The sequence below is a fragment of the Oncorhynchus clarkii genome, chromosome 14, assembly GCF_045791955.1.
Source record: "Oncorhynchus clarkii lewisi isolate Uvic-CL-2024 chromosome 14, UVic_Ocla_1.0, whole genome shotgun sequence".
Taxonomy (NCBI): domain Eukaryota; kingdom Metazoa; phylum Chordata; class Actinopteri; order Salmoniformes; family Salmonidae; genus Oncorhynchus; species Oncorhynchus clarkii.
Genome location: NC_092160.1, coordinates 22,593,640 through 22,620,000, shown reverse-complemented (window position 1 = coordinate 22,620,000; position 26,361 = coordinate 22,593,640). Strand labels below are relative to the sequence as shown.

Genomic DNA, 26,361 nt, shown 5'->3' with positions numbered 1-26,361 from the left:
TCCTCAGTCCTGCTCTGAAGATGGCGCCAATAGACATGGTCACCTGGTTCCTGGCTCCTAAGCGACTATGCAGTATGTATTTTGTGTGTGTGTGTGTTATTTCTCACATTATTAGCTCAGAATGTTTTTTGCATTATTACATACAGCCAGAAATATCTTTTGGATATTAGAGCAGAGGTAACTCACCAGCATTTTGACCAGAAATATGACTTTCCTGAATTGTATCCTTTGTTCGTACCCCCCAAGGCTATTCAACTTATCCCAGAGGCTGCTTCAAGACGCCGCAGGAGAGGAGGTATTCGGAGTAGACTTCTAGTCCCACTCAGGAGGCAATGTGATTTTCTCGATTTTTTTTCTAATTTTGTCTGTTATAGTTGAAGTGTACCTATGATGAAAATTACAGGCCTTTCTCATCTTTTTAAGTGGGAGAACTTGCACAATTGGTGGCTGACTAAATACTTTTTGCCACACTGTATATACAGTTGAAGTCAGAAGTTTACATACTCTTAGGTTGGAGTCATTAAAAATTAGGTTGGAGTCACTAAATTTCTTGTTAAACTTTAGATTTGGCAAGTCTGTTAGGACATCTACTTTGTGCATGACACAAGTAATTTTTCCAACAATTGTTTACAGACAGATTATTTCACTTATAATTCGCTGTATCACAATTCCAGTGGATCAGAAGTTTACATACACTAAGTTGACTGTGCCTTTAAACAGCTTGGAAAATGCCTGATAACGATGTCATGGCTTTAGAAGTTTCTGATAGGCTAATTGACATCATTTGAGCCAATTGGAGGTGTACCTGTGGATGTATTTCAAGGCCTACCTTCAAATTCAGTGCCTCTTTGCTTGACATCATGGGAAAATCAAAAGAAATCTGCCAAGACATTGTAACTTTCTCCTCTTCGTCTGAGGAGGAGTAGGAAGGATCGGACCAATATGCAGCGTGGTAAGTGCCCATGTAAATTTATTAGAACTGAACACACAAAACAAAATAACAACGTGAATGAAAGAAACAAAACAGTCCTGTCAGGTGAAACAACACACTAAACAGAAAATAACTACCCACAAATCATAGGTAGCCTGTTTTCCCACTAAGTATTGATCTCAATCAGAGACAACAATCGACAGCTGCCTCTGATTGGGAACCATACCAGGCCAAACACCGAAATACAAAACCTGGAACGAAAACATAGAATGCCCACCCAACTCACGCCCTGACCAAACTAAAACAGAGACATAAAAAAGGAACTAAGGTCAGAACGTGACAGACATCAGAAAAAAATATTGGAGACCTCCACAAGTCTGGTTCATCCTTGGGAGCAATTTCCAAATGCTTGAAGGTACCATGTTCATCTGTACAAACAATAGTACGCAAGTATAAATACCATGGGACCACGCAGCCGTCATACCGCTCAGGAAGGAGACACGTTCTGTCTCCTAGAGATGAACATACTTTGGTGCGAAAAGTGCAAATCAATCCCAGAACAACAGCAAAGGACCTTGTGAAGATGCTGGAGGAAACGGGTACAAAAATATCTATATCCACAGTAAAAGTCTTATATCATGAAATGCCGCTCAGCAAGGAAGAAGCCACTGCTCCAAAACTAGACTACGGTTTGCAAATGCACATGGGGACAAAGATTGTACTTTTTGGAGAAATATCCTCTGGTCTGATGAAATAAAAATAGATATGTTTGTCCATAATGACCATCGTTATGTTTGGAGGAAAAAGGGGGAGGCTTGCAAGCCGAAGAACACCATCCCAACCGTGAAGCACGGGTGTGGCAGCATCATGTTTTGGGGGTGCTATGCTGCAGCAGGGACTGGTGCACTTCACAAAACAAATGGCATCATGAGGTAGGACAATTATGTGGATATATTGAAGCAACATCTCAAGACATCAGTCAGGAGGCTAAAGCTTGGTCGCAAATGGGTCTTCCAAATGGACAATGACCCCAAGCCTACCTCAAAGTTGTGGCAAAATGGCTTAAGGACAATCAAGTCAAGGTATTGAAGTGGTCATCACAAAGCCCTGTCCTCCATTCCATAGAAAATGTGTGGGCAGAACTGAAAAAGCATGTTTCACTTCATCTTTATTTAACTAGGTAAGTCAGTTAAGAACAAATTCTTATTTTCAATGACTGCCTAGGAACAGTGGGTTCAGGGGCAGAACGACAGCTCGGGGGTTTGAACTTGCAACCTTCCAGTTACTAGTCCAACACTCTAACCACTAGGCTACCCTGCCGCCGTGTATGAGCAAGGAGGCCAACAAACATGACTCCGTTACACCAACTCTGTCAGATGGAATGGGTCAAAATTCACCCAACTTATTGTGGAAGGCTACCCGACACATTTGACCCAAGTTAAAATCTATTTAAAAGCAATGCTACCAAATACTAATTGAGTATATGTAAACTTCTGACCCACTGGGAATGTGATGAAAGTAATAAAAGCTGAAATAAATCATTCTCTCTTCTAATATTCTGACATTTCACATTCTTAAAATAAAGTGGTGATCCTAACTGATTTAAGACAGGGAATTTTGACTAGGATTAAATGTCAGGAATTTTGACTAGGATTAAATGTCAGGAATTTTGAAAACTGAGTTTAAACGTATTTGGCTAAGGTGAATGTAAATTTCTGATTTCGTGTGTGTGTGTGTGTGTGTGTGTGTGTGTGTAATTTCTTCATGATACTGTGGTGGGGGGGGGGTGGTGTTGTCACTTTCAACTCCATTTAAACTTTGCCCACCATTACATTATACAATAAAACCCAAGCTCTTTTGTGCTTGTGCTACAGTATAAAGAGCTCCCCACCGAGCACGGACGTCACTTCAACTTCTAGTTTTCATTTACATTTGGTTGAGTTGTCAACCAATGTGAATTCATTGTGAAATCAACACAAAAACTCACCATGTAATTGAATATACATTAACAGTTGGGCAAAAAAAAGAGGACATTTGAAAATCTAATTTGTTATTCGCGTTAATTCAACTTCACTACATATGTTTTTGGGTTGAAATGACCATGGAAACAATGTTGTTTCAACCAGTTTTTGCCCAGTGGGTCCGTTCATTGCCTCTCTCACACACACATTTGGTTTTGCTGTCACACGCACACGCACACACACACACACACACACACACACACACACACACACACACACACACACACACACACACACACACACACACAAATGTACTTAAAATGTAATATGTTATTCTCACGGCATAAAATGCTGCATTTTCATAGAAATATCGTTCGATCAAAGACAGGCAATTTCTAAGACTGTATGTTGTACTGCCCTAACAAGCAAAAGAGCAGTAACTGCACAGTTGGTCAAAAATGAGTTGTTTACACTTGATACATGAAATACATGCTTTATCATCTGGACAACTGTCCTGTCCACTGTGTTGTGTTTTGGAGAAAATGGGGGGGTCATGTTTGCAGTAACTGGAAAATGTTAGTGAAACCTAGGGAAAAAAATAGTAACTGCAAACACCAATGTCAGTTTGTTCTTTCTACATTGGTTTCACTGAGCTTTGGGCTGCAGTTACTACAGTTTACCTTGGTATTATTTATTGTTCTTTGCTGATACAAGTATCAAACTAAACTCTGCAAAAAAAACAAACATCCCTTTTTCAGGACCCTGTCTTTCAAAGATAATTCTTAAAAATCCAAATAACTTTGGATCTTCACTGTAAAGGGTTTAAACACTGTTTCCCATGCTTGTTCAATGACCCATAAACAATTAATGAACATGCATCGTTAAGACACTAACAGCTTACAGACGGTAGGCAATTAAGGTCACAGTTATGAAAACTTAGGACACTAACGAGGCCTTTCTACTGACTCTGGAAAAACACAAAAAAAAGATGCCCAGGGTCCCTGCTCATTTGCATGAACGTGCCTTAGGCATGCTGCAAGGATACATGAGGACTGAAAATGTGGCCAGGGCAATAAATTGCAATGTCCGTACTGTGAGACGCCTAAGACAGCGCTACAGTGAGACAGGACGGACCACTGATCGTCCTCACAGTGGCAGACCATGTGTAACACCTGCACAGGATCGGTACATCCCAACATCACATCTGCGGGACAGGTACACCAGGAACGCACAATCCCTCAATCAGTGCTCAGACTGTCCACAATAGGTTGAGAGAGGCTGGACTGAGGGCTTGTAGGCCTGCTTTAAGGCAGGTCCTCACCAGACATCACCGGCAACAATGTTGCCTATGGGTACCAAACCACCGTCGCTGGACCAGACAGGACTGGTCAGTGAAGAGCACTTTTTACCAGTCACAGTTTTGTCTCACCAGGGAGCAGCTCCTCTGATCTAGGTCCAGCAGTAGATATCCTCGTCGCTTCAGGTCTCCCTCCTGCTTCACGGCCTTGGCTGGTTCCGTCCGGGCCCCCTTCAGGCCCTCGCCTCTCTAGGTGCATTTCTTACTCTTCCCCGCATCCACTCTCTCCGCCCAGGCTCCTTTTAGCAGGTCCTGGGTGTTCTGGTGGGTTTCCACCACGATCAGCAATTCCTCTAGGTTCTGGGGTTTCTGCATGCTCGCCGCCTTCCTCATCTCGTATGGCAGGGCCCATAGGTACCGATCCAGGATGACCTTATCGATTATCGGGAGGGACGGTATGTCGGTCAGTAGCCAGCCCATGGTCAGGTGCACCAGGTTGCTCATCTGAGCGTGAGGGGAGAGGGTGGAGTGAAAGGCCCCGTCGTGGAACATTTGTGCACGGCATGCAAGGCTGAATCCATAATGGCTCAGGATCTCACGTTTGAGTTCCTCATAATTCGCTGCCTGGTCGGCGTTCAGGTCGAAGGAGGCCTTCTGGGCCTTCCCGGAGAGAAAGGGTGCCAAAAGGCTAGTGGGCTTGGGCCATCCTTCCCTCTGCATCGTCCTCTCGAAGGTGCACAAATACATCTCTGCATCTTCCTCCATTAACTTGACCAGGAACGGATTCGGGCTAGACTCCTGAGCCATCCCACCATATCTCCGCTTCCAGTCTGAGGTTTTGTGGCTCTGCTCCTCCAGCGCTTGCTCCTGGAGAGCCTGTTGCTTCTGCTTGCTGAGGATAAACTGAGCCACCGGCTCCTCTATGGTAATCTCTGTACGCTCGGGTTGAGAGACAGGGAGGTTCTAGTCAGAAAACACGACTTAACTAGGCAACAAAATAAACATAACAACAAAATAATGGAGGTTTTACTCAGTCTGCTCCGTGTCTCTCTCGGTCTTCCCTCACAGTATGCCACGGTGCTCCCTTTATGTGGCCTGCATGGCTGGTTGGCACACTCCACTAATTACCTGTACTTGGGCGATCATCGTCGTAGTGCCCAGCCCGTGAACGCCCAGCAGAGGGAGCCAACGTCGCGGCACGTACCTCCCCTCTATCACCAACCCCCCCGGGTAGACCTCCCGGGATATCACAAGCTTAACACTATATAAAGGTTAGCATTAAACGTATGTGGTGTATGACATGATGCATAGCCTGGCTGACATGAACACAAAGACACCGAGGTAGTCAGATAATTAACTGGACGTGACCCCAAAAGAAGGAGGGGATGAGTGGAGAAAATAAAAGAGAATGAGAGGAGAGGTGGAGGGTGCATCGAAATTGCAGCCTGGCATGTTTTACACACCACAGTGTCTTGTTTATGCAGAGGTCACTCCGCCTATTACAGATGGAGGCTCTGTCTTCACAGAGGTCACTCCGCCTATTACAGATGGAGCCTCACTCCCTCTCTCGCTCTCATCCTCTCTCTCGCTCTCTCTCCCCCTCTCTCAACCCCCTCGCTTTGTCTCACATCCTCTCTCTCACCCCATCTCCCTTTATATCTCCCTCCCTCTTTCTCCCCCCTCTCTCTTCCCCCTCCCTCCCCATCCAACCCCCCTCTCTCTTCTCTCGATTCAATTACATTTCAATTTAAGGGGCTTTATTGGCATGTGAAACAATGTTTACATTGCCAAAGCAAGTGAACTAGATAATAAACAAAAGTAAAATAAACCAAATGTACAGTAATCACTACACTCACAAGTCTCTCTTTCCCCTTCCCTCCCCATATCTCTCTCTCTTCCCCTATCTCCCTCTCTCTCTACCTCTCTCTCGCTTTCTCTCTCCCTCCACGTCCCTCTCTTTTCCCCCACGCCCTGTCTCCCTCCCTCCCCCATCTCTCTCTATCTCTCTCCCTCTTTATCTCTTTCTCCACCTTCTCTCCCTCTCCACCTCTCTCTCTATTCCCCCTTCCCTCCTCTCCCTCTCTCGCGCTTTCTTTCTCTCTGAGGAGATGTGAACGTAGATCAGTTTCTCCCTCTATATCCAGTGAGTCTCACACAAGCAACAGTGTCAAACAATCCATTCCTGAGCGGCTTTTTAGCTGTCTGGTGCTATCCATGTGTGTCTGCGAGGTGTGTGTTTGTGTTTGGGTGGGTGGGTGTGCATGTGTGCATGTGTGTATCTGTTTAGAATGTGTGTGTGTGTACCCATAACACCTACTGCTATGCTGGAGAGTTTATAAGCTGTCAGAATTGTAATGTGGAGACGATAAGGCCCTGCAGAACTTCCCTGGGCCAGATCAGTTACACAGAGACCTTGACACCTTTTCATTCCCTTGCATTTTAGACCAGATCACTGGAGTCAATATTGACATTTACAATGCAGGAGAGAGGAAGAGAAGGCTTATGGCTGCATAAATTAACTGTGAGGAGAGAGATGAACCCTGAGCTGGTTTCAGTCATAGTCAGCACTCAGGTAATAGAGAAGGTAGCACTGCGACTGCACCAGTGAAGGTAGTAAATTACCTTTTAATGGCATCAGACTAAGGCTCTGAATCTCTCCTCGTGCTCCTAGACCTTAGTGCTGCTTTTGATTCAGTCGATCACCACATTCTTTTGGAGAGATTGGAAACCCAAATTGGTCTACATGGACAAGTTCTGGCCTGGTTTAGATCTTATCTGTCAGAAAGATATCAGTTTGTCTCTGAGGTTTTGTCTTCTGACAAATCAACTGTACATTTCGGTGATCCTCAAGGTTCCGTTTTAGGACCACTATTTTTTTCACTATATATTTGACCTCTTGGTGATGTCATTCGGAAACATAATGTTAACTTTCACTGCTATGGGGACGATACACAGCTGTACATTTCAATGAAACATGGTGAAGCCCCAAAATTGCCCTCCATGGAAGCTTATGTTTACAACATAAAGAAGTGGATTGAGGCAATTTTTTTACATTTAAACTCGTACAAAACAGATGCTAGTTCTAGGTCTCAAGAAACAAAGATCTTCTGTTGGATCTGACAATTAATCAAGATGGCTGTACAGTCATCACAAATAAAACTGTGAAGGACCTCGGTGTTACTCTGTTTTGACGAACATATCAAGAATATTTCAAGAATGGCTTTTTTCCATCTTCTTAACATTGCAAAGATCTGAAACTTTCTGTCCAAAAATGATGTAGAAAAATGTATCCATGCTTTTGTCATTTCTAGAATAGACTACTGCAATGCTCTACTTTCCGGCTACCGGATAAAGTACTAAATAAACTTCAGTTAGTGCTAAAAACGGCTACTAGAATCTTGACTAGAACCCCAAAATGTGATCAAATTACTCCAGTGCTAGCCTCTCTACACTGGCTTCCTGTTAAGGCTAGGGCTGATTTCAAGGTTTTACTGCTAACCTACAAAGCATTACTAAAAGCATTACCAAATTTCCAAGATGGCGTTGCAGTAGGATATGTGCATTTGTCTTTGTCTTGTTCCCGTGTCTTATAAATAGCCAGTCTTTTTCATATATAGCTTAGTCTCACTCTCTATCTACGAACTAAATATACTTTCCTGCAACCCACCTCACCCAATGTGGTACAGATCTGCTATTTTTATTCCTTATAACTGGAACTTCAATCAGGAGCTAGCCAGCTAACTAGCTACTAGTCTTTGTTAGCCACGGCTAGCGGCCTTCACCTTTTTCCCGGTCATCAGCCAGTCTTAGCTCGGACAACACCTGCCAGTCTGCACAGCTCGATATCAACCCAGAGCATGTCGGACTGCTTCTCTCTACCATATCACTGGATTCCTGCTGCTCTGGATCATTACACCGGATCATCACAGCTAGCTAGCTGCAAACAAGTGGCTACTGTTAGCTAACGCCTCTGTCCCCAAGCAAGCACCAGCTAGCCTTGAGCTAGCCTCGAGCTAGGCCCATATACCAACTAATTCTAGGGATACAATAACTCCTATGCCAATTGGCCTGGACCCTTTTGTTGACACGGAGCCCCGCCGATACATCATGACTGGACTGCCGACGTGATCGCCCGATGGGTCTCAACAGGCTATTCTGTTACGATGTCGCCGAAGAACCATCTACTAGCCCCGGTCCGCTAGCTTTTCTGAACGCTGTGTCCCCTGCTCACCTAGCGTAGTAGTGACTACCGAACGGCACCCTGACTCACCTATTGCTGCTCTTTTGACCCTATGATCACTCGGCTACACAACTGATGCTCCCTGGACTGTTTCAATAACACGGTACCTCATTTTGTTTACCTGTCGGCCCCAGCCTCGAACTCAGGTCCTGTATGTAACTAACTGAGCCGCTCTGCCCATTCATTGCCATTTACCCATTGTTGTCTTAGCTCTCCTGATCAACACCTGTGATTGCTTTTTGCCCCTCTTTAATGTCAATATGTCTTGTCTACCGCTGTCTTGGCTAGTTATTGTTTTATTTCGCTGTAAAGCCCTGAGTCCCACTTAAAATGCCTTAGTTCTTTTGTCCCACCCCACACACATGCAGAGACCTCACCTGGCTTAACTGGTGCCTCCAGAAATGAAACCTCTCTCATTGTCACTCAACGCCTAGGTTTACCGACACTGTACTTACATCCTACCATTCCCTTGTCTGTACATTATGCCTTGAATCTATTCTACCACGCCCAGAAATCTGCTCCTTTTATTCTCTGTCCCCAATGCATTAGACGACCAGTTCTTATAGCCTTTAGCCGTACCCATATCCTAGTTCTCCTCTGTTCTTCTGGTGATGTAGAGGTTAACCCCGGCCCTGTAGCCCTCAGTTCCACTGCTATTCCCCAGCCGCTATCATTTGTTGACTTCTGTAACCGTAAAAGCCTTGGTTTCATGCATGTTAACATCAGAAGCCTCCTCCCTAAGTTTGTTTTATTCACTGCTTAAGCACACTCCGCCAACCCTGATGTCCTAGCCATGTCTGAATCCTGGCTTAGGAAGGCCACCAAAAATTCTGAAATTTCCATCCGCAACTACAACATTTTCTACCAAGATAGAACTGCCTAAGGGTGTGGAGTTAGCCTGCAGAGTTCTGTCATGCTATCCAGGTCTATGCCCAAACAGTTCGAGCATCTTCTTTTAAAAATCCACCTTTCCAGAAATAAGTCTCACTGTTGCCGCTTGTTATAGACCCCCCTCAGCCCCCAGCTGTGACCTGGACACCATATGTGAATTGATTTCCCCCCATCTATCTTCAGAGTTTGTACAGTTAAGTGACCTAAACTGGGATATGTTTAGCACCCTGGCCGTCCTACAATCTAAGCTAGATGCCCTCCATCTCACACAAATTATCATGGAATCTACCAGGTACAACCCTAAATCCGTAAACACGGGCAACCTCATAGATATCATCCTGACCAACCGGCCCTATAAATACACCTCTGCTCTCTTCAACCAGGATCTCAGCGACCACTGCCTCATTGTCTGGTTCCGTAATGGTTCCACGGTCAAATGAACAGCCCTCATCACTATCAAACGCTCCCTAAAACACTTCAGCAAGCAGGCCTTTCTAATCGAACTGGCCCGGGTATCCTGGAAGGATATTGACCTCATTCCGTCAGTAGAGGATGCCTGGTTAATCTTTAAAAGTGCTTTCCTCACCATCTTAAATAAGCATGCCCCATTCAAAAAATGTACAACTAAGAACAGATATATCCCTTGGTTCACTCCAGGCTTGACTGCCCTTGACCAGCACAAAAACATCCTGTGGCGTACTGCATTAGCATTGCATAGCCCCCGCAATATGCAACTTTTCAAGGAAGTTAAGGACCAACATACACAGTCAGTTAGGAAAGCAAAGGCTAGCTTTTTCAAACAGAATTTTGCATCCTGTAGCACAAACTCCAAAAAGTTCTGGGACACAGTAAAGTCCATGGAGATAAGAGCACCTCCTCCCAGCTGCCCACTGCACTGAGGCTAGGAAACACTGTCACTACCAATAAATCTATGATAATCGAGAATTTCAATAAGCATTTTTCAACGGCTGGCCATGCTTTCCACCTGGCTACCCCTACCCTGGTCAACAGATCTGCATCCCCCACAGCAACTTGGCCAAGCCTCCCCCATTTCTCCTTCACACAAATCCAGATAGCTGATGTTCTGAAAGAGCTGTAAAATCTGGACCCCTACAAATCAGCTGGGCTAGACAATCTTAAATTATCCACAATTGTTGCAAACCCTATTGCTAGCATGTTCAACCTCTCTTTTGTATTATCTAAGATCCCAAAAGATTGGAAAGCTGCTGCAGTCATCCCTCTCTGCAAAGGGGGAGACACTCTAGACGCAAACTGTTACAGACCTATACAGGCCTAGAATATGTGGACAACTACAAATACCTAGGTGTCTGGCTAGACTGTAAACTCTCCTTCCAGACTTAATCTCCAATCCAAAATTAAATCTAGAATCGGCTTTCTATTTCACAACAATGCCTCCACTCAAGCCGCAAAACTTACCCTAGTAAAACTGACTATCCTACCGATCCTCGACTTTGGCGACGTCATCTACAAAATAGCATCCAATACTCTACTCAGCAAACTGGATGCAGTCTATCACAGTGCCATCCGTTTTGTCACCAAAGCCCCTTATACCACCCACCACTGCGACCTGTATGCTCCAGTCGGCTGGCCGTCGCTACATATTCGTCGCCAGACCCATCGGGCTCCATAAGTCTATGCTAGGTAAAGCTCTGCCTTATCTCAGCTCACTGGTCACGAGAACAACACCCACCCATAGCACGCGCTCCAGCAGGTGTATCTCACTGGTCATCCCCAAAGTCAACACGTGTGTCCATGTGTAACTCTGTGTTGTTCGTGCCGCACTGCTTTGTTTTATCATCTTGGCCAGGTCGCAGTTGTAAATGAGAACTTGTTCTCAACTAGCTTACCTGGTTAAATAAAGGGTAAAATACAAAAATAACAATATCTGTCCTAGCCTGCCTTTCTAAAGTCTTCGAAAGACAAGTTAACAAACAGATCACCGACCATTTCAAATCCCACCGTACCTTCTCCACTATGCAATCTGGTTTCTGAGCTGGTCATGGGTGCACCTCAGCCACCCTCAAGGTCCTGAATGATGTCATAACCGCCATCGATAAGAGACAATACTGTGCAGCCATCTTCATCGACCTGGCCAAGGATTTCGACTCTGTCAATCACCACATTCTTATCAGCAGATTCAACAACCTTGGTTTCTCAAATGACTGCCTCGCCTGGTTCACCAACTACTTCTCAGAGTTCAGTGTGTCAAATCGGAGTGCCTGTTGTCCGGACCTCTGGCAGTCTCTATGGGGTCCCGCAGGGTTCAATTCTCGGGCCGACTCTTCTCTGTATACATCAATGATGCCGCTCTTGCTGCTGGTGATTCTCTGATCCAACCCGGCGCAGACAACACCATTCTGTATACTTCTGGCCCTTCTTTGGACACTGTTAACCAACCTCCAGATGAGCTTCAATGCCATACAACACTCCTTCTGTGGCCTCCAACTGCTCTTAAATGCAAGTAAAACTAAATGCATGCTCCTCAACCGTTCACTGTCCGCACCCACCCGCCCGTCTAGCATCACTACTCTGGACGGTTCTGACAACTACAAATACCTAGGTGTCTGGGTAGACTGTAAACTCTCTCCTTCCAGACTTGCATTAAGCATCTCCAATCCAAAATGAAATCTAGAATCGACTTCCTATTTTGCAACGAAGCATCCGTCACTCATGCTGCCAAACATACCCTCGTAAAACTGACTATCCTACCAATCCTCGACTTCGGCAATGTCATTTACAAAATAGCCTCCAACACTCTACTCAGACTACATCCAATTTGCTATCACAGTGCCATTAGTTTTGTCACCAAAGCCCCATATACTACCAACCACTGCAACCTGTATGATCTCATTGGCTGGTCCTCGCTTCATATTCGTCGCCAAACCCACTGGCTTCAGGTAATCTATAAGTATTTGCTAGGTAAAGCCCCACTTTATCTCAGCTCACTGGTCACCATAGCAGCATCCACCCGTAGCACGTGCTCCAGAAGGTATACCTTACTGGTCATCCTCAATGCCAACTCCTCGTTCGGCTGCCTTTCCTTCCAGTTCTCTGCTGCCAATGACTGGAACAAATTGCAAAAATCACTGAAGCTGGAGTCTTATATCCCCCTCACTAACTTTAAGCATCAGCTGTCAGAGCAGCTTGCCGATCATTGCACCTGTACACAGTCCATCTGTAAATAGCCCACCCAACTACCTCATCCCCATATTGTTATGTATTTTTTGCTCCTTTGCACCCTAGTATCTCTACTTGCACATTCATCTTCTGCACATCTATCACTCCTGTGTTTAATTGCTAAATTGTAATTATTTCCCACTATGGCCTATTTATTGCCTTACCTCCCTAATCATACTACATTTGCACACACTGTATATAGACCTTTCTATTGTGTTATTGACTGTATGTTTGTTTATCCCATGTATAACTCTGTGTTTGTGTTGCACTGCTTTGCTTTGTGTTGGCCAGGTCACAGTTGTAAATGAGAACTTGTTCTCAACTAGCCTACCTGATTAAATAAAGGTGAAATAAAAAAATAAAAAATTAATTACACGGACTTGCTCCTAACCATCTTTCCGATTTGGTCCTGCCGTACATACCTACACGTACGCTACGGTCACAAGACGCAAGCATCCTTACTGTCCCTAGAATTTCTAAGCAAATAGTTGGAGGCAGATCTTTCTCCTATAGAGCTCAATTTTTATGGAATGGTCTACCTATCCATGTGGGAGACGCAGACTCGGTCTCGACCTTAAAGTCTTTATTGAAGACTCATCTCTTCAGTAGGTCCTATGATTCAGTGTAGTCTGGCCCAGGGGTGTGAAGGTGAATGGAAAGGTACTGGAGCAAGGAACCTCCCTTGCTGTCTCTGCCTGGCCGGTTGACCTCTCTCCACTGGGATTCTCTGCTGCTAAATCTATTACAGGGGCTGAGTCACTTGCTTACTGGTGCTCTTCCATGCCATCCCTAGGAGGGGTGCGTCACTTGAGTGGGTTGAGTCACTGACGTGATCTTCCTGTCCTGGTTGGCACCCCCCTCGGGTTCACACATGGGAGATTTGTGGGCTATACTCAAGCTTGTCTCAGGGTAGTAGGTTGGTGGTTGAAGATATTCCTCTAGTGGTGTGGGGCCTGTGCTTTGGCAAAGTGGATGGGGTTTTATCCTGCCTGTTTGGCCCTGTCTGGGGGTATCATTGGACAGGGCCACAGTGTCTCCCGACCCCTCCTGTCTCAGCCTCCAGTATTTATGCTGCAATAGTTTGTGTCGGGGGGCTAGGGTCAGTCTGTTATATCTGGAGTACTTATCCTGTCTTATCTGGTGTCCTGTGTGAATTTAAGTATGCTCCCTCTAATTCTCTCTCTAGTTCTCTCTCTCTCTAGTTCTCTCTTTCTCTCTTTCTATCGGAGGAACGGAGTCCTAGGACCATGCCTCAGGACTACCTGACCTGATTACTCCTTGCTGTCTCCAGTCCTCCTGGTCATGCTGCTGCTCCAGTTTCAACTGCTCTGCCTGTGGCTGTGGAACCTGTTCCCTGGACATGCTACCTGTCCCGGACCTGCTGTTTTGGACTCTCTCTCTCTACCGCACCTGCTGTCTCCAACTGAATGATCGGCTATGAAAAGCCAACTGACATTTATTCATGAGGTGCTGACTTGATGCACCCTCTACAACCACTGTGGTTATTATTATCTGACCATGCTGGTCATCTATGAACTTTTGAACATCTTGGCCATGTTCTTTTATGATCTCCACCCGGCACAGCCAGAAGAGGACTGGCAACCCCTCAGAGCCTGGTTCCTCTCTAGGCTTCTTCTTAGGTTCCGGCTTTTCTAGGGAGTTTTTCCTAGCCACTGTTTTTCTGCATTGCTTGCTGTTTGGGGTTTTAGGCTGTCTTTATGTACATCACTTTATAAATACATTTGATTGAAAGTAGACAGGGGAAGGGTGCATTCATATTTGTCATGTCAGTTAAAATGTTTAGAGTATAGGACCACACCAAATGTTGATCTGCCGTTGTCAGCTGTTTGTTTGGCGCACTGTTTTTTTAGAAACCATGGACGTCTGACTGACAATAAATAAAAGTCACTATTCTACATGTTACAGCCTGTACTCTGATCATACCAGCAAATGCTATTGGTGTGTTCCTGCCTTAAGAATGTGTTAAATGCAACAGTAAGGTTGTTGTACTTCCTGGGTAAGTGATCTCATAGAGAATGGATATAACGACTTAGTGGTTAGGCAGGTATATTCCTTGTCTAGTAGAGGTAAATAGACCTCCTGGGGTACGAGGTAAATAGACCTCCTGGGGTACGAGGTAAATAGACCTCCTGGGGTACGAGGTAAATAGACCTCCTGGGGTACGAGGTAAATAGACCTCCTGGGGTACGAGGTAAATAGACCTCCTGGGGTACGAGGTAAATAGACCTCCTGGGGTACGAGGTAAATAGACCTCCTGGGGTACGAGGTAAATAGACCTCCTGGGGTACGAGGTAAATAGACCTCCTGGGGTACGAGGTAAATAGACTTATTGGTGTTGGGGGGGGTGCAGCTCTTGCAGTGAATGTGTTAAATGCAACAGTAAGGTGTTTGTACTTCCTGGGTAAGTGATTTCATGGAGAATGGATATAACAGCTTAGCAGTTAGGCAGGTATATTCCTGGTCTAGTAGAGGTAAATAGACTTACTTGGGTAAGAGGTAAATAGACTTACTGGGGTTGGGGGGGAAGAGGGTGCAGCTCTTGCAGTGAATGATTTCCTTGACGATGGGCAGATCAAGGGGGAGGGGGGGTGGGGGCACCATGCCGAGGCCGGGCATCATGGGGTTCATGGGAGCGATGCCTGTCATCATGCCAAGGCCTTGGTCAAAATCTAGATGAAGCACACAACACACACACATATAAAAACATTTCCACTCACACCAGTTCAGCACATGTTGCCATTTTCATGTTTAGTTTGACATTGTGTGTTTCTCCATGAACACTTTGCGGAGGTTTCTGTCAACAACGGTGACCCATAACCAGTCTATAAATAACTGAATACATGCTCTGTTGAATGGACAATGGCAAAGGAGGGGATAGCTACCGTTTTACAGGCTCCTAACCAACTTTGCTATGTTTGTTTTTTCAACTTTTTTGTAACTTATTTAGTATATAATGTTGCTGCTACTGTCTCTTATGACTGAAAAGAGCTTCTGTACATCAGAACAGTGATTACTCACCTCGAACAGGACAAAGATTTTTCTTAAATGAGTCTGACGCAAAGGATATACTGCTTCCCTGAGACCAGGCCCCCATCCCTGTCATTTGTGTGAAAAAAAGACAAAGACAGGGGGCGGGGCGGATGTCTGGGTGCCTTGTGAGAAATCGTTGGTGAGTGAGTAAACCACCACTACCCTCGGCATTATTGGCCAACGTGCAATCATTGGAAAACAAACTGGACGATCTACGATTAAGAATATCCTACCAACGGGACATTAACTGTAATATCTTATGTTTCACCGACACGTGGCTGAATGATGACACGGACTAAATAGAGCTGGCTGGCTTCTCCGTTTTTCAGCAGGACAGAGCAGCTACGTTATTTGTCAAAAACTGCTGGCGCGCGTTGTCTAATATTAAAGAAGTCACTAGGTATTGCTCGTCTGGGGTAGAATACCTCATGAAAAGCTGTAGACCACACTATCTACTAAGAGAGATCACATCTATATTATTCGTAGCCGTCTATTTACCACCACAAACCGATGCTGGCACTAAGTCCGCACTCAACGAGCTGTATAAGTCCATAAGCAAACAAGAAAATGCTCATCCAGAAGCGGCGCTCCTAATGTCCGGGGACTTTAATGCAGGGAAACTTAAATATGCTTAATTTTTTTAATCTAGAACACCTTTACTCCACACACAGAGACTCATACAAAGCTCTCCCTCGCCCTCCGTTTGACAAATCCGACCATAATTCTATCCTCCTGATTCCTGCTTACAAGCAAAAACTAAAGCAGGAAGTACCAGTGACTCGCTCAATACAGAAGTGGTCAGATAACGCAGATTCTACACTACAGGACTGTTTTGCTAGCACAGACTGGAATATGTTCCAGGATTTATCCAATGGCATTGAAGAGTATACCACCTCAGTCACCAGCTTAATCAATAAGTGCACTGACGATGTCGTCCCCACAGTGACCGTACGTACGTACATTACCCAACCAGAAGCCATGGATTACAGGCAACATCCTCATCGAGCTAAAGGCTAGAGCTTCCGCTTTCAAGGAGCGGAACACTAATCCGGACATTTATAAGACATTCTGCTATGCCCTCAGACAAACCATCAAACAGGCAAAGCGTCAATACAGGACTAAGATTGAATTGTACTACACCGGCTCTGACGCTCGTCGGATATGGCAGGGCTTGAAAACTATTACGGACTACAAAGGGAAAGCCAGCTACGACCTGCCCAGTGACGCGAGCCTGCCAGACGACATGAATTTATTTTATGCTCACTTTGAGGCAAGAAACACTGAAGCAGAGAACACCAGCTGTTCCGGACGACTGTGATCACGCTCTTAGGTGGTAAGGGTAGGCAACAACACATCTGCCATGCTGATCCTCAAAGCTGGGCCCCCTCAGGGGTGCGTGCTTAGTCTCTTCCTGTACTCCCTGTTCACCCACGACTGCGTGTCCTAGCATGACTCCAACACCATCATTAGGTTTGCTGACGACACAACAGTTTCAACACAACAGCTTGATCACCGACAACAATGAGACTGCCTATAGGGAGATCAGAGACCTGGCAGTGTGGTACCAGGACAATAACCGCTTTCTCAATGTGAGCAAGACAAAGGAGCTGATTGTGGACTATAGGAAAAGGAGGGCTGAACAGGTCCCCATTAACATTGATGGGACTGAAGTGGAGCGGGTCGAGAATTTCAAGTTTCTTGGTGTCCACATCACCAACGAACTATCATGGTCCAAACACACCAAGACAGTTGTGAAGAGGGCAAGACAACACCTTTTCCCCCTCAGGAGACTGAAAAGATTTGTCATGGGTCCCCAGATCCTCAAAAACATCTACAGCTGCACCATCATTACATTACCGCCTGGTATGGCAACTGCTCAGCATCTGACCATAAGGCACTACAGAGGGTAGTACGTACTGCCCAGTACATTCCTGGGGCCAAGCTTCCTGCCATCCAGGACCTATATACTAGGCAGTGTCAGAGGAAGGCCAAAAAAATTATCAAAGACTCCAGTCACCCAAGTCATTGACTGTTCTCTCTGCTACCGCACGGCAAGCAGTACTGGAGCACCGAGTCTAGGACCAAAAAGTTCCTTAACAGCTTCTACCCCCAAGTCATAAGACTGCTGAATAACTCAACTAATCAAATGGCCACCCAGACTACTTACATTGGAACCTCCCCTTTTTGTTTTTACACTGCTGCTACTCACTGTTTATTATCTATGCATAGTCACTTTACAAATTACCTTGATTAACCTGTACCCCCACACTCGGTACCGGTACCGGTACATTTCTTGTTACCTTGTGATTGTTTTTTTGCTTTAGTTTAGTTTATTTATTTTATTAACTCTTTCTTGAACTGCATTGTTGGTTTAGGGCTTGTAAGTAAGCATTTCACGGTAAGGTCTACACCTTTTCAGCGCATGTGACAAATAACATTTGATTTGATTTGAAAGGAACATACAAACATCCTACATGTTTAAAGTGGAGCTACATGAGCTTCTCCTGACTCTCCTCTCTGCTACTGATTGTCTGACCTTTAATCTTCCTGTCTTTAGTCAAAGAGAGAGAGAGAGAGAGAGAGAAGACCAGGAAACACAGGAGATTTCACAGGTATTGATGTAGACTACAGCTGGGTGCACTCATACACACATGTGTCTGCCCACCCACCTGCCTGTTAATGACCTAATTTCTGGTATTCATGTTGAAAGTGATAAGAGGGACCCTGTTGCCTGGGTGATGATGACTCCTGCCCAGCGAGGCGGAGGAGAGATGGAGGGAGGTACAGCAGACACAGTGTCTACTGAATGCCAGTCTAAGTGGCAGCTCTGGTCTCAGGGCTGGGTGGAGGACCACCACGGAGCTCTCTGATGGGCCTCAGACAGTATAATAGTGGGGTTCAGCTCTGGTCTCAGGACTGGGTGAGAGACCCACCACGGAGCTCTCTGATGGGCCTCAGATAGGGTAATAGTGACTCTTGTCTCAGGGCTGGGTGAGAGGCCCACTAGGGAGGTCTTTGGTGGGCATCAGACAGGGTAATAGTGGGGTTCAGCCCTGGGTTGGGAAGAGAGGCCCACGGCAGAGCTCTGGTTGGAGAGAGAGGCCCATGGCATAGCTCTGTCATTGGCCCCTATGCGGCAGATGAGCTGATTCATAATTGCCACTACCCTGAACTGAGGAAATGAGCACACTGCTGATGAATTATGTAAAACACTCCTGGCTGCCACACATATTATGAGCACAGAGAATAATTTTCACTCTTGGTAAATAAAATATTTCTGCACCATATTTATTCATGAACATGACAGATGATAGGAGCCAAACCAGGCTCCGGGTACACATCAAGAAAATATCTGGTTTGATCAAGACCAGCTTGTTTCCATTTCACTGCTGAATTTTTCTCCTTCCAGTCTGTGTGTGTGTGTGTGTGCGGGCGCTTCCATTCAGAGCCAGTGGGCATAGGAGGTGTGAAGTAGAGCGATGCATGATAACAGAGATTATTTACACTCTGTTTCTTCTCAGGGATTTTAAGATAAACACACACCATCTTCAGTGTGAAACAGGCCTCTTCCAGCCAGAGGTAAAACAGTCTGGAGACAGAGACAGAGCAGGAGTCTCCTGAACAGAAACATCAGCGGAGAACTCTGTCTTCTCTCCAGACACACAAGGTGTCTCTCTCTCCCCCCTATCTCTCCCTCTTCCCTCTCCCACTGGCTCCATCTCTCTCTCTTTCTCCAGTCTCATGATAGATCGTCACACAGCCTCTGCCTGCAGTCCCAGAGATATGAAGAGTCACCCAAACACACACACACACCCACCCCACACATGGATACACAAACACACACAGGCATTCACACACACACACACACTCAGAAGTGCGCACACACACACACACACACACACACACACACACAGTCCTGTATCTCCATGTTAACCAATCAGCTTCCCATAGGTTTGTTGAAGGTAATTACATTTCATGCTGCCTATCAATAAAATGTCCAGCCAGGAATAAAACATTTGGCATTTCACTGTAGATACCTCCTGGCTGTTAACATATCACATCCATCCTCCCACTCTTTCCTTCTCTTCCCCTCCTCCCCTCCCTCTGTTTTCCAGGGTAAACGTCCCCCCCAGCAGAGTGGGTGCTAGGTGGAAAGAGGGCTGGGTGGAGGATGGTGTGGGATGGCTGGGGGGAGGGAGGGCTCTGTGGAGGGAGGGATGGGTAAATGGAGGGTGGAAGGGAGGGCTGGATGAAGTGAGTGAGGGATGGGTAAAGGGGAGTGTGGGAGGGCTGGAGGGAGGGAGGGCTGGGTAAAGGGAGGGTGGAAGAGCTGAGGGGAGGGAGGGCTGGGTAGCGGGAGGGCTGGGCAAAGGGAGGGAGGGCTGGGTTTAGAGAAGGTGGGAGGCCTGGGGGAGGGAGGGCATGGGTGGAGGAAGGGCTGCGTGGAGGGTAGAGGGAGGGCTGGATGGAGGGAGGGAGGGTAACACAGGGAACTACTGTGAGGCATGCTAGGTAATATTCTCTAATGAGGCGAGTAGGCAAAGCCCTCTAGAACAAGACCAGAGGCTCCAGTCTCAATGTGCTGCCAGACATCTCCTTCTCTACATAATATACAATATAGATTCAGCCGCAGACCGATTTTTTTTGTTTGTTTTTTTTGTTCTTGAGAGGATGGTCACTGGGACGGAACAGGCAGGGTCTGATGGTAGCCTAGCGGGTTAAGAGCACAGGGCCAGTAAATGAAAGGTCACTGGTTCGAGCCGACTAGGTGAAAAATCTGTAGATGTGCGCTTGAGCACAATTACAAATGATTTGTATACTGCAAATTGACTGCAAGAAGCCCAAACAGATTGACTAAAATCAAAACTTGCTTACATTTGTATACGATCACGTGTCTCTCTATTATGTGTGGGAATACTTGGGAACAGATTTCATAAATTAAAATCACTTGAGCTGATATCTTGTTGTTTTTACAGTCTATTACACTGTGTGCACAATTATTAGGCAAATTGCATTCCTCAGGATTCATTTTATTGTTGAACAAACACAATGCTCTCAGTCAATCCAAAATGTTATTCATACTCAAACCTGAATGTTTAACAAAGGAAAAGTGAGTTTTGTCTTTCTCAGGGGAATATATAAGTGTGCACAATTATTAGGCAACTAATAGTGTGCAGAATTATTAGGCAACCAAATTACAAAATGTATTTGCCCCAACTCACTTGTTTATTCAAATTGTTTTGAGTAAGTGTAACAAATAAGTAACACAATGACAATTAAATAACATTTCCAGCCTTTCAAAAATATTCAGTGACCAATGTAGCCACCCATCTTTTCAATAACTGCCATGAGCATTCCATCCACGGAACCGGTCAGTTTCTTGATCTGTTCACAATCAACGTTTGCTGAAGCAGCATCCACAGCCTCCCAAATGCTGTTCAAAGAGGTGTATTGTCTTCCCTCACTGTAAATCTCACGTTTGAGAAGGGCCCAAGTCAGGTGAGGAAGGGGGCCAGATCATTATTCGGGCATCTTTGAGGCCCTGTCTGGCTAGCCAAGCAGTGTAGTACTTGGATGCATGTGATGGAGTATTGTCCTGCATAAAGATCATGGCCTTCTTGAACGCTGAGGACTTCTTGCTGTACTACTGCTTGAAGAAAGTATCTTCCAGAAACTGGCAGTAGGTTTGGGAGCTGAGTTTCAGTTTCAGTGTTTTTTTTTCGCGTTATTTGTAACTTATTTTGTACATAATGTTTCTGCAACCGTATCTTACGTCAAAAAAGAGCTTCTGGATATCAGGACAGCGATCACTCACCTCGGAATAAACAAAGGTTTTTTTCTACAACAAGGAGGACGCACAAGACATTCTCCAAACACCCCACAGGGCCGACATCCCATTTATTTGCAAGAGGAAGTGACGCTGGTACAGAGGACAAAGAGCCGGATGCCTAGGCTGCCATTACCTTCAATACTACTCGCCAACTTGCAATCATTGGATCATAAATTAGATGAGGTACGATAATGAATATCCTACCAATGGGACATAAAAAACTGTAATATCCTATGTTTCATGGAATAGTGGCTGAATGACGACATGGATATTCAGCTAGCGGGATATACGCTGCACCGGCAAGATAGAACAGCACACTCCGGTAAGACGAGGGGTGGCGGTCTGTGCATATTGGTAAACAACAGCTGGTGCACTAAATCTAAGGAAGTCTCTAGATTTTGCTCGCCTGAAGTAGAGTATATTGTGATAAATTGCAGGCCACACTACTTGCCTAGAGAGTTTTCAACTCTATACTTTTAGTGCATGTTTATTTACCACCAGACAGATGCTGGCACTAAGACCGCACTCAGACAGCTGTATAAGGAAATAAACAAACAGGAAACCACTCACCCAGAGGCGGCGCTCCTTGTAGCCGGAGACTTTAATGCAGGGAAACTTAAATCAGTTCTACCTAATTTCTATCACCATGTTAAATGTGCAACCAGAGGGAAATAAATTCTAGATCACCTGTACTCCACACACAGAGATGCGTACAAAGCTCTCCCTCGCCCTCCATATGGTAAATCCGACCACAACTCTATCCTGATTCCTGCTTACAAGCAAAAACTAAAGCAGGAAGCACCAGTGACTCGGTCTATAAAAAAAGTGGTCAGACGAAGCAGATGCTAAACTACAGGACTGTTTTGCTATCACAGACTGGAACATGTTCCGGGATTCTTCCGAGGGCATTGAGGAGTAAACCACATCAGTCACTGACTTTATCAATAAGTGCATCGAGGACGTCGTCCCCACAGTGACTGTACGTACATACCCCAACCGGAAGCCATGGATTACAGGCAACATTTGCACTGAGCTAAAGGGTAGAGCTGCTGCTTTCAAGTTACGGGACTCTAACCTGGAAGCTTACAAGAAATATTGATTTGCCCTGCGTCAAACGATCAAACAGGCAAAGCGTCAATACAGGGCTAAGATTGAATCATACTACACTGGCTCCGACGCTCATCTTATGTGGCAGGGCTTGCAAACTATTACAGACTACAAAGGGAAGCACAGCCACGATATGTCCAGTAGAACCAGCCAATCAGATGAGCCGATGTGAGCAAGACCTTTAAACAGGTCAACATACACAAGGCCAGACAGATTACCAGGACATGTGCTCCGGACATGTGCTGACCAACTGGCAGGTGTCTTCACTGACATTTTCAACATGTCCCTGATTGAGCCTGTAATATCAACATGTTTCAAGCAGACCACCATAGTCCCTGTAACCCAAGAAAGGCAACCTGCCAAAATGACTACAGACCCGTAGCACTCACGTCCGTAGCCATGAAGTGCTTTGAAATGTTGGTAATGGCTCACATCAACACCATTATCCCAGAAACCCTAGACCTACTCCAGTTTGCATACCGACCAAACAGATCCACAGATGATGCAATCTCTATTGCACTCCACATTGCCCTTTCCCACATGGACAAAAGGAACGCTTATGTGAGAATGCTATTCATTGACTACAGCTCAGCGTAGCTCAACACCATAGTACCCTCAAAACTTATCACTAAGCTAAGGATCCTGGGACTAAACACCACGCTCTACAACTGGATCCTGGACTTCCTGACGGGCCGCCCCAAGTTGGTAAGGGTAGGTAGCAACACATCTGCCATGCTGATCCTCAACACTGGAGCTCCACAGGGGTGTGTGCTCAGTCCCCTTCTGTACTCCCTGTTCACCCACAACTGCATGGCCAGACACGACTCCAACACCATCATTAAGTTTGCAGACAACACAACAGTGGTAGGCCTAATCACTGACAATGACGAGGCAGCCTATAGGGAGGACGTCAGAGACCTGGCCGGGTGGTGCAAGAATAACAACCTATCGCTCAACGTAACCAAGACTAAGTAGATGATTGTGGACTACAGGAAAAGGAGGACCCGAGCACTCCCCCATTCTCATCTACAGGGCTGTAGTGGAGCAGGTTGAGAGCTTCAAGTTCCTTGGTGTCCACATCAACAACAAACTATAATGGTCCAAACACACCAAGACTGTCGTGAAGAGGGCACGACAAAGCCTATTCCCCCTCAGGAAACTACAAATATTTGGCATGGGTCCTGAGATCCTCAAAAGGTTCTTCAGCTGCAACATCGAGAGCATCCTGACTGGTTGCATCACTGCCTGGTACGACAATTGCTCGGCCTCTGACCGCAAGGCACTACACAGGGTAGTGCGTACGGCCCAGTACATCACTGGGGATAAGCTGTCTTTCACGAACATTGTTGTAAGAATCGGACCAAGGTGCAGCGTGGAATGGTTTCATCTTTATTCGAGTGAAATGCACAGAAAACAATAAAGAGCAAAACGAACGTGAAGCTATGCAATGCTCACAAGTAACAATACATTAACAAGATCCCACAACAAACAGGTGGGAAAAGGCTTCCTAAATATGATCCCCAATCAGAGACAATGATAGACTGCCTCTGATTGGGAACCAGACCAACATAGAAATAGCAAAACTAGAATGCCCACCCTAGTCACACCCCGACCTAACCCAAAATAGAGAATAAAGGATCTCTAAGGTCAGGGCATGACACTGCCTGCCATCCAGGACTACACCAGGCGGTGTCAGAGGAAGACCCTAAAAATTGTCAAAGACCCCAGCCACTCCAGTCATAGACTGTTTTCTCTACTACCGCATGGCAAGCGGTACCGTAGTGCCAAGTCTAGGACAAAAAGGCTTCTCAACAGTTTTTACCCCGAGGCCATAAGACTCCTGAACAGGTAATAAAATGGGTACCCGGACATTGTGTGCCTCCCCCACCCCCTATGCTTACACTGCTGCTACTCTCTGTTTATCATACATACATAGTCACTTTAACTATACATTCATGTACATACTACCTCAATTGGGCGGACCAACCAGTGCTCCGCACATTGGCTAACCGGGCTATCTGCATTGTGTCCCGCCACCCGCCACCCACCACCCCCTCTTTTACGTTATTGCTACTCTCTGTTCATCATATACGCATAGTCAATTTAACCATATCTACATGTACATACTACCTCAATCAGCTTGACTAACCGATATATGTATGTATCCTCGATACTTTTATAGCCTCCTCTACTGTATATAGCCTGTCTTTTTACTGTTGTTTTATTTCTTTACTTACCTATTGTTCACCTAATACCTTTTTTACACTATTGGTTAGAGCCTGTAAGTAAGCATTTCATTGTAAGTTCTACTACAACCTGTTGTATTCGGCGCACGTGACAAATAAACTTTGATTTGATTTTAGTTGACTATTCGCAACAAAATATTTGATTGTTAGGTGGTTACGCCTCAACAGTTCAGCTATTTCAACAGTGTTGCATCCGTCTGAAAGGCATTTGACCATTTTTTACTTTTCAGTGTCAGTTAAATCTCTTTTTTGGCCCATTTTACCTGATATAATGAAGCTGCCTAATAATTATGCACACCTTGACATAAGGTGTTATTCACTTTCACCACACCCTCCCTCATTACAAATATACATATAATCAGAAAATTATTACGTCCAATAAGCATTCAAGTTCATATGGTTTGGAGTTGGAAAATGTGCATAGAAATAATGATAAGATCAGAATACTCACTTGCCTAATAATTGTGCATGCAGTGCATGTCCAACAATTATAATTTTTAAAAAGTTAATAAACCACACACAGGCCGACAGTGGGGTAACCCTGATCTATAGCCTTATGGTCAATACAGTCATCCCTCTACAGCCCTACTGAATAACCATATGCAGCTCAAAGGGCCCTATGGCCACTGTTTTAGTCTCACTGGGGCTCCAGGCTGCCAACAGGCAGCAGTTGGAATCTAAGACAACTAAGCAGTATTGACTGTAGATGTCCTGTAATGTCTGATGTCATAACTCAAGTAACAGCTGGGTGAGTTGCCACCACTCCACCCTATGAAGCAGGGCTATGCAGAGGTTTAACCATGTGAAGCAGGGCTATGCATATCTTTAATCCTGTGAAGGAGATGACAAGTTTCTAGTGGGGATTCCAAGGAAGCCTTGTCCCCATAAAGCTTATCTCTCCTGTGAGTGCCATGTCCCCATAGTGGACTCTCTAAAGTTCCATTTCCCCATAGTGACGTCTCTACAGTACCATGTCCCCATAGTAGAGACTCTACAGTACCATGTCCATACAGTGAAGTCTCTACAGTACCATGTCCACATAGTGAAGTCTCTACAGTTCCATGTCCCCATAGTAGAGTCTCTACAGTACCATGTCCCCACAAGACATCATGTCCCCATAGTGAAGTCTCTACAGTCGTATGTTCCCATGGTGGAGTCTCTACAGTACATTGTCCCCACAAGACATCATGTCCCCATAGTAAAGTCTCTACAGTCGTATGTTCCCATGGTGGAGTCTCTACAGTACATTGTCCCCACAAGGCAACCTGTCCCCATAGTGAAGTCTCTACAGTACCATGTCCCCATAGTGAAGTCTCTACAGTACCATGTCCCCATAGTGAAGTCTCTACAGTACATTGTCCCCACAAGACAAGCTGCCCCCATAGTGAAGTCTCTATAGTACCATGTCCCCATAGTGAAGTCTCTATAGTCCCATGTCCCCATAGTGAAGTCTCTAAAGTACCATGTCCCCATAGTGAAGTCTCTACAGTACCATATCCCCATAGTGAAGTCTTTACAGTACCATGTCCCCATAGTGAAGTCTCTACAGTACCATGTCCCTACAGTGAAGTCTCCACAGTACCATGTCCCCACAAGACATCATGTCCCC

General features: G+C 45.4%; 1 protein-coding gene across 1 annotated transcript in view; it reads right to left on the bottom strand.

Moving 5' to 3' along the window:
* The window catches only part of LOC139366026 (ecto-NOX disulfide-thiol exchanger 2-like), a 156,007-nt gene that overhangs the window by 105,935 nt on the left and 23,711 nt on the right, over positions 1-26,361 (bottom strand). Inside the window, exon 3 of the mRNA XM_071103105.1 lies at positions 15,050-15,208. Within this exon, the coding sequence (XP_070959206.1) occupies positions 15,050-15,208 (159 nt within the window). The remainder of the gene's footprint in view (positions 1-15,049; positions 15,209-26,361) is intronic.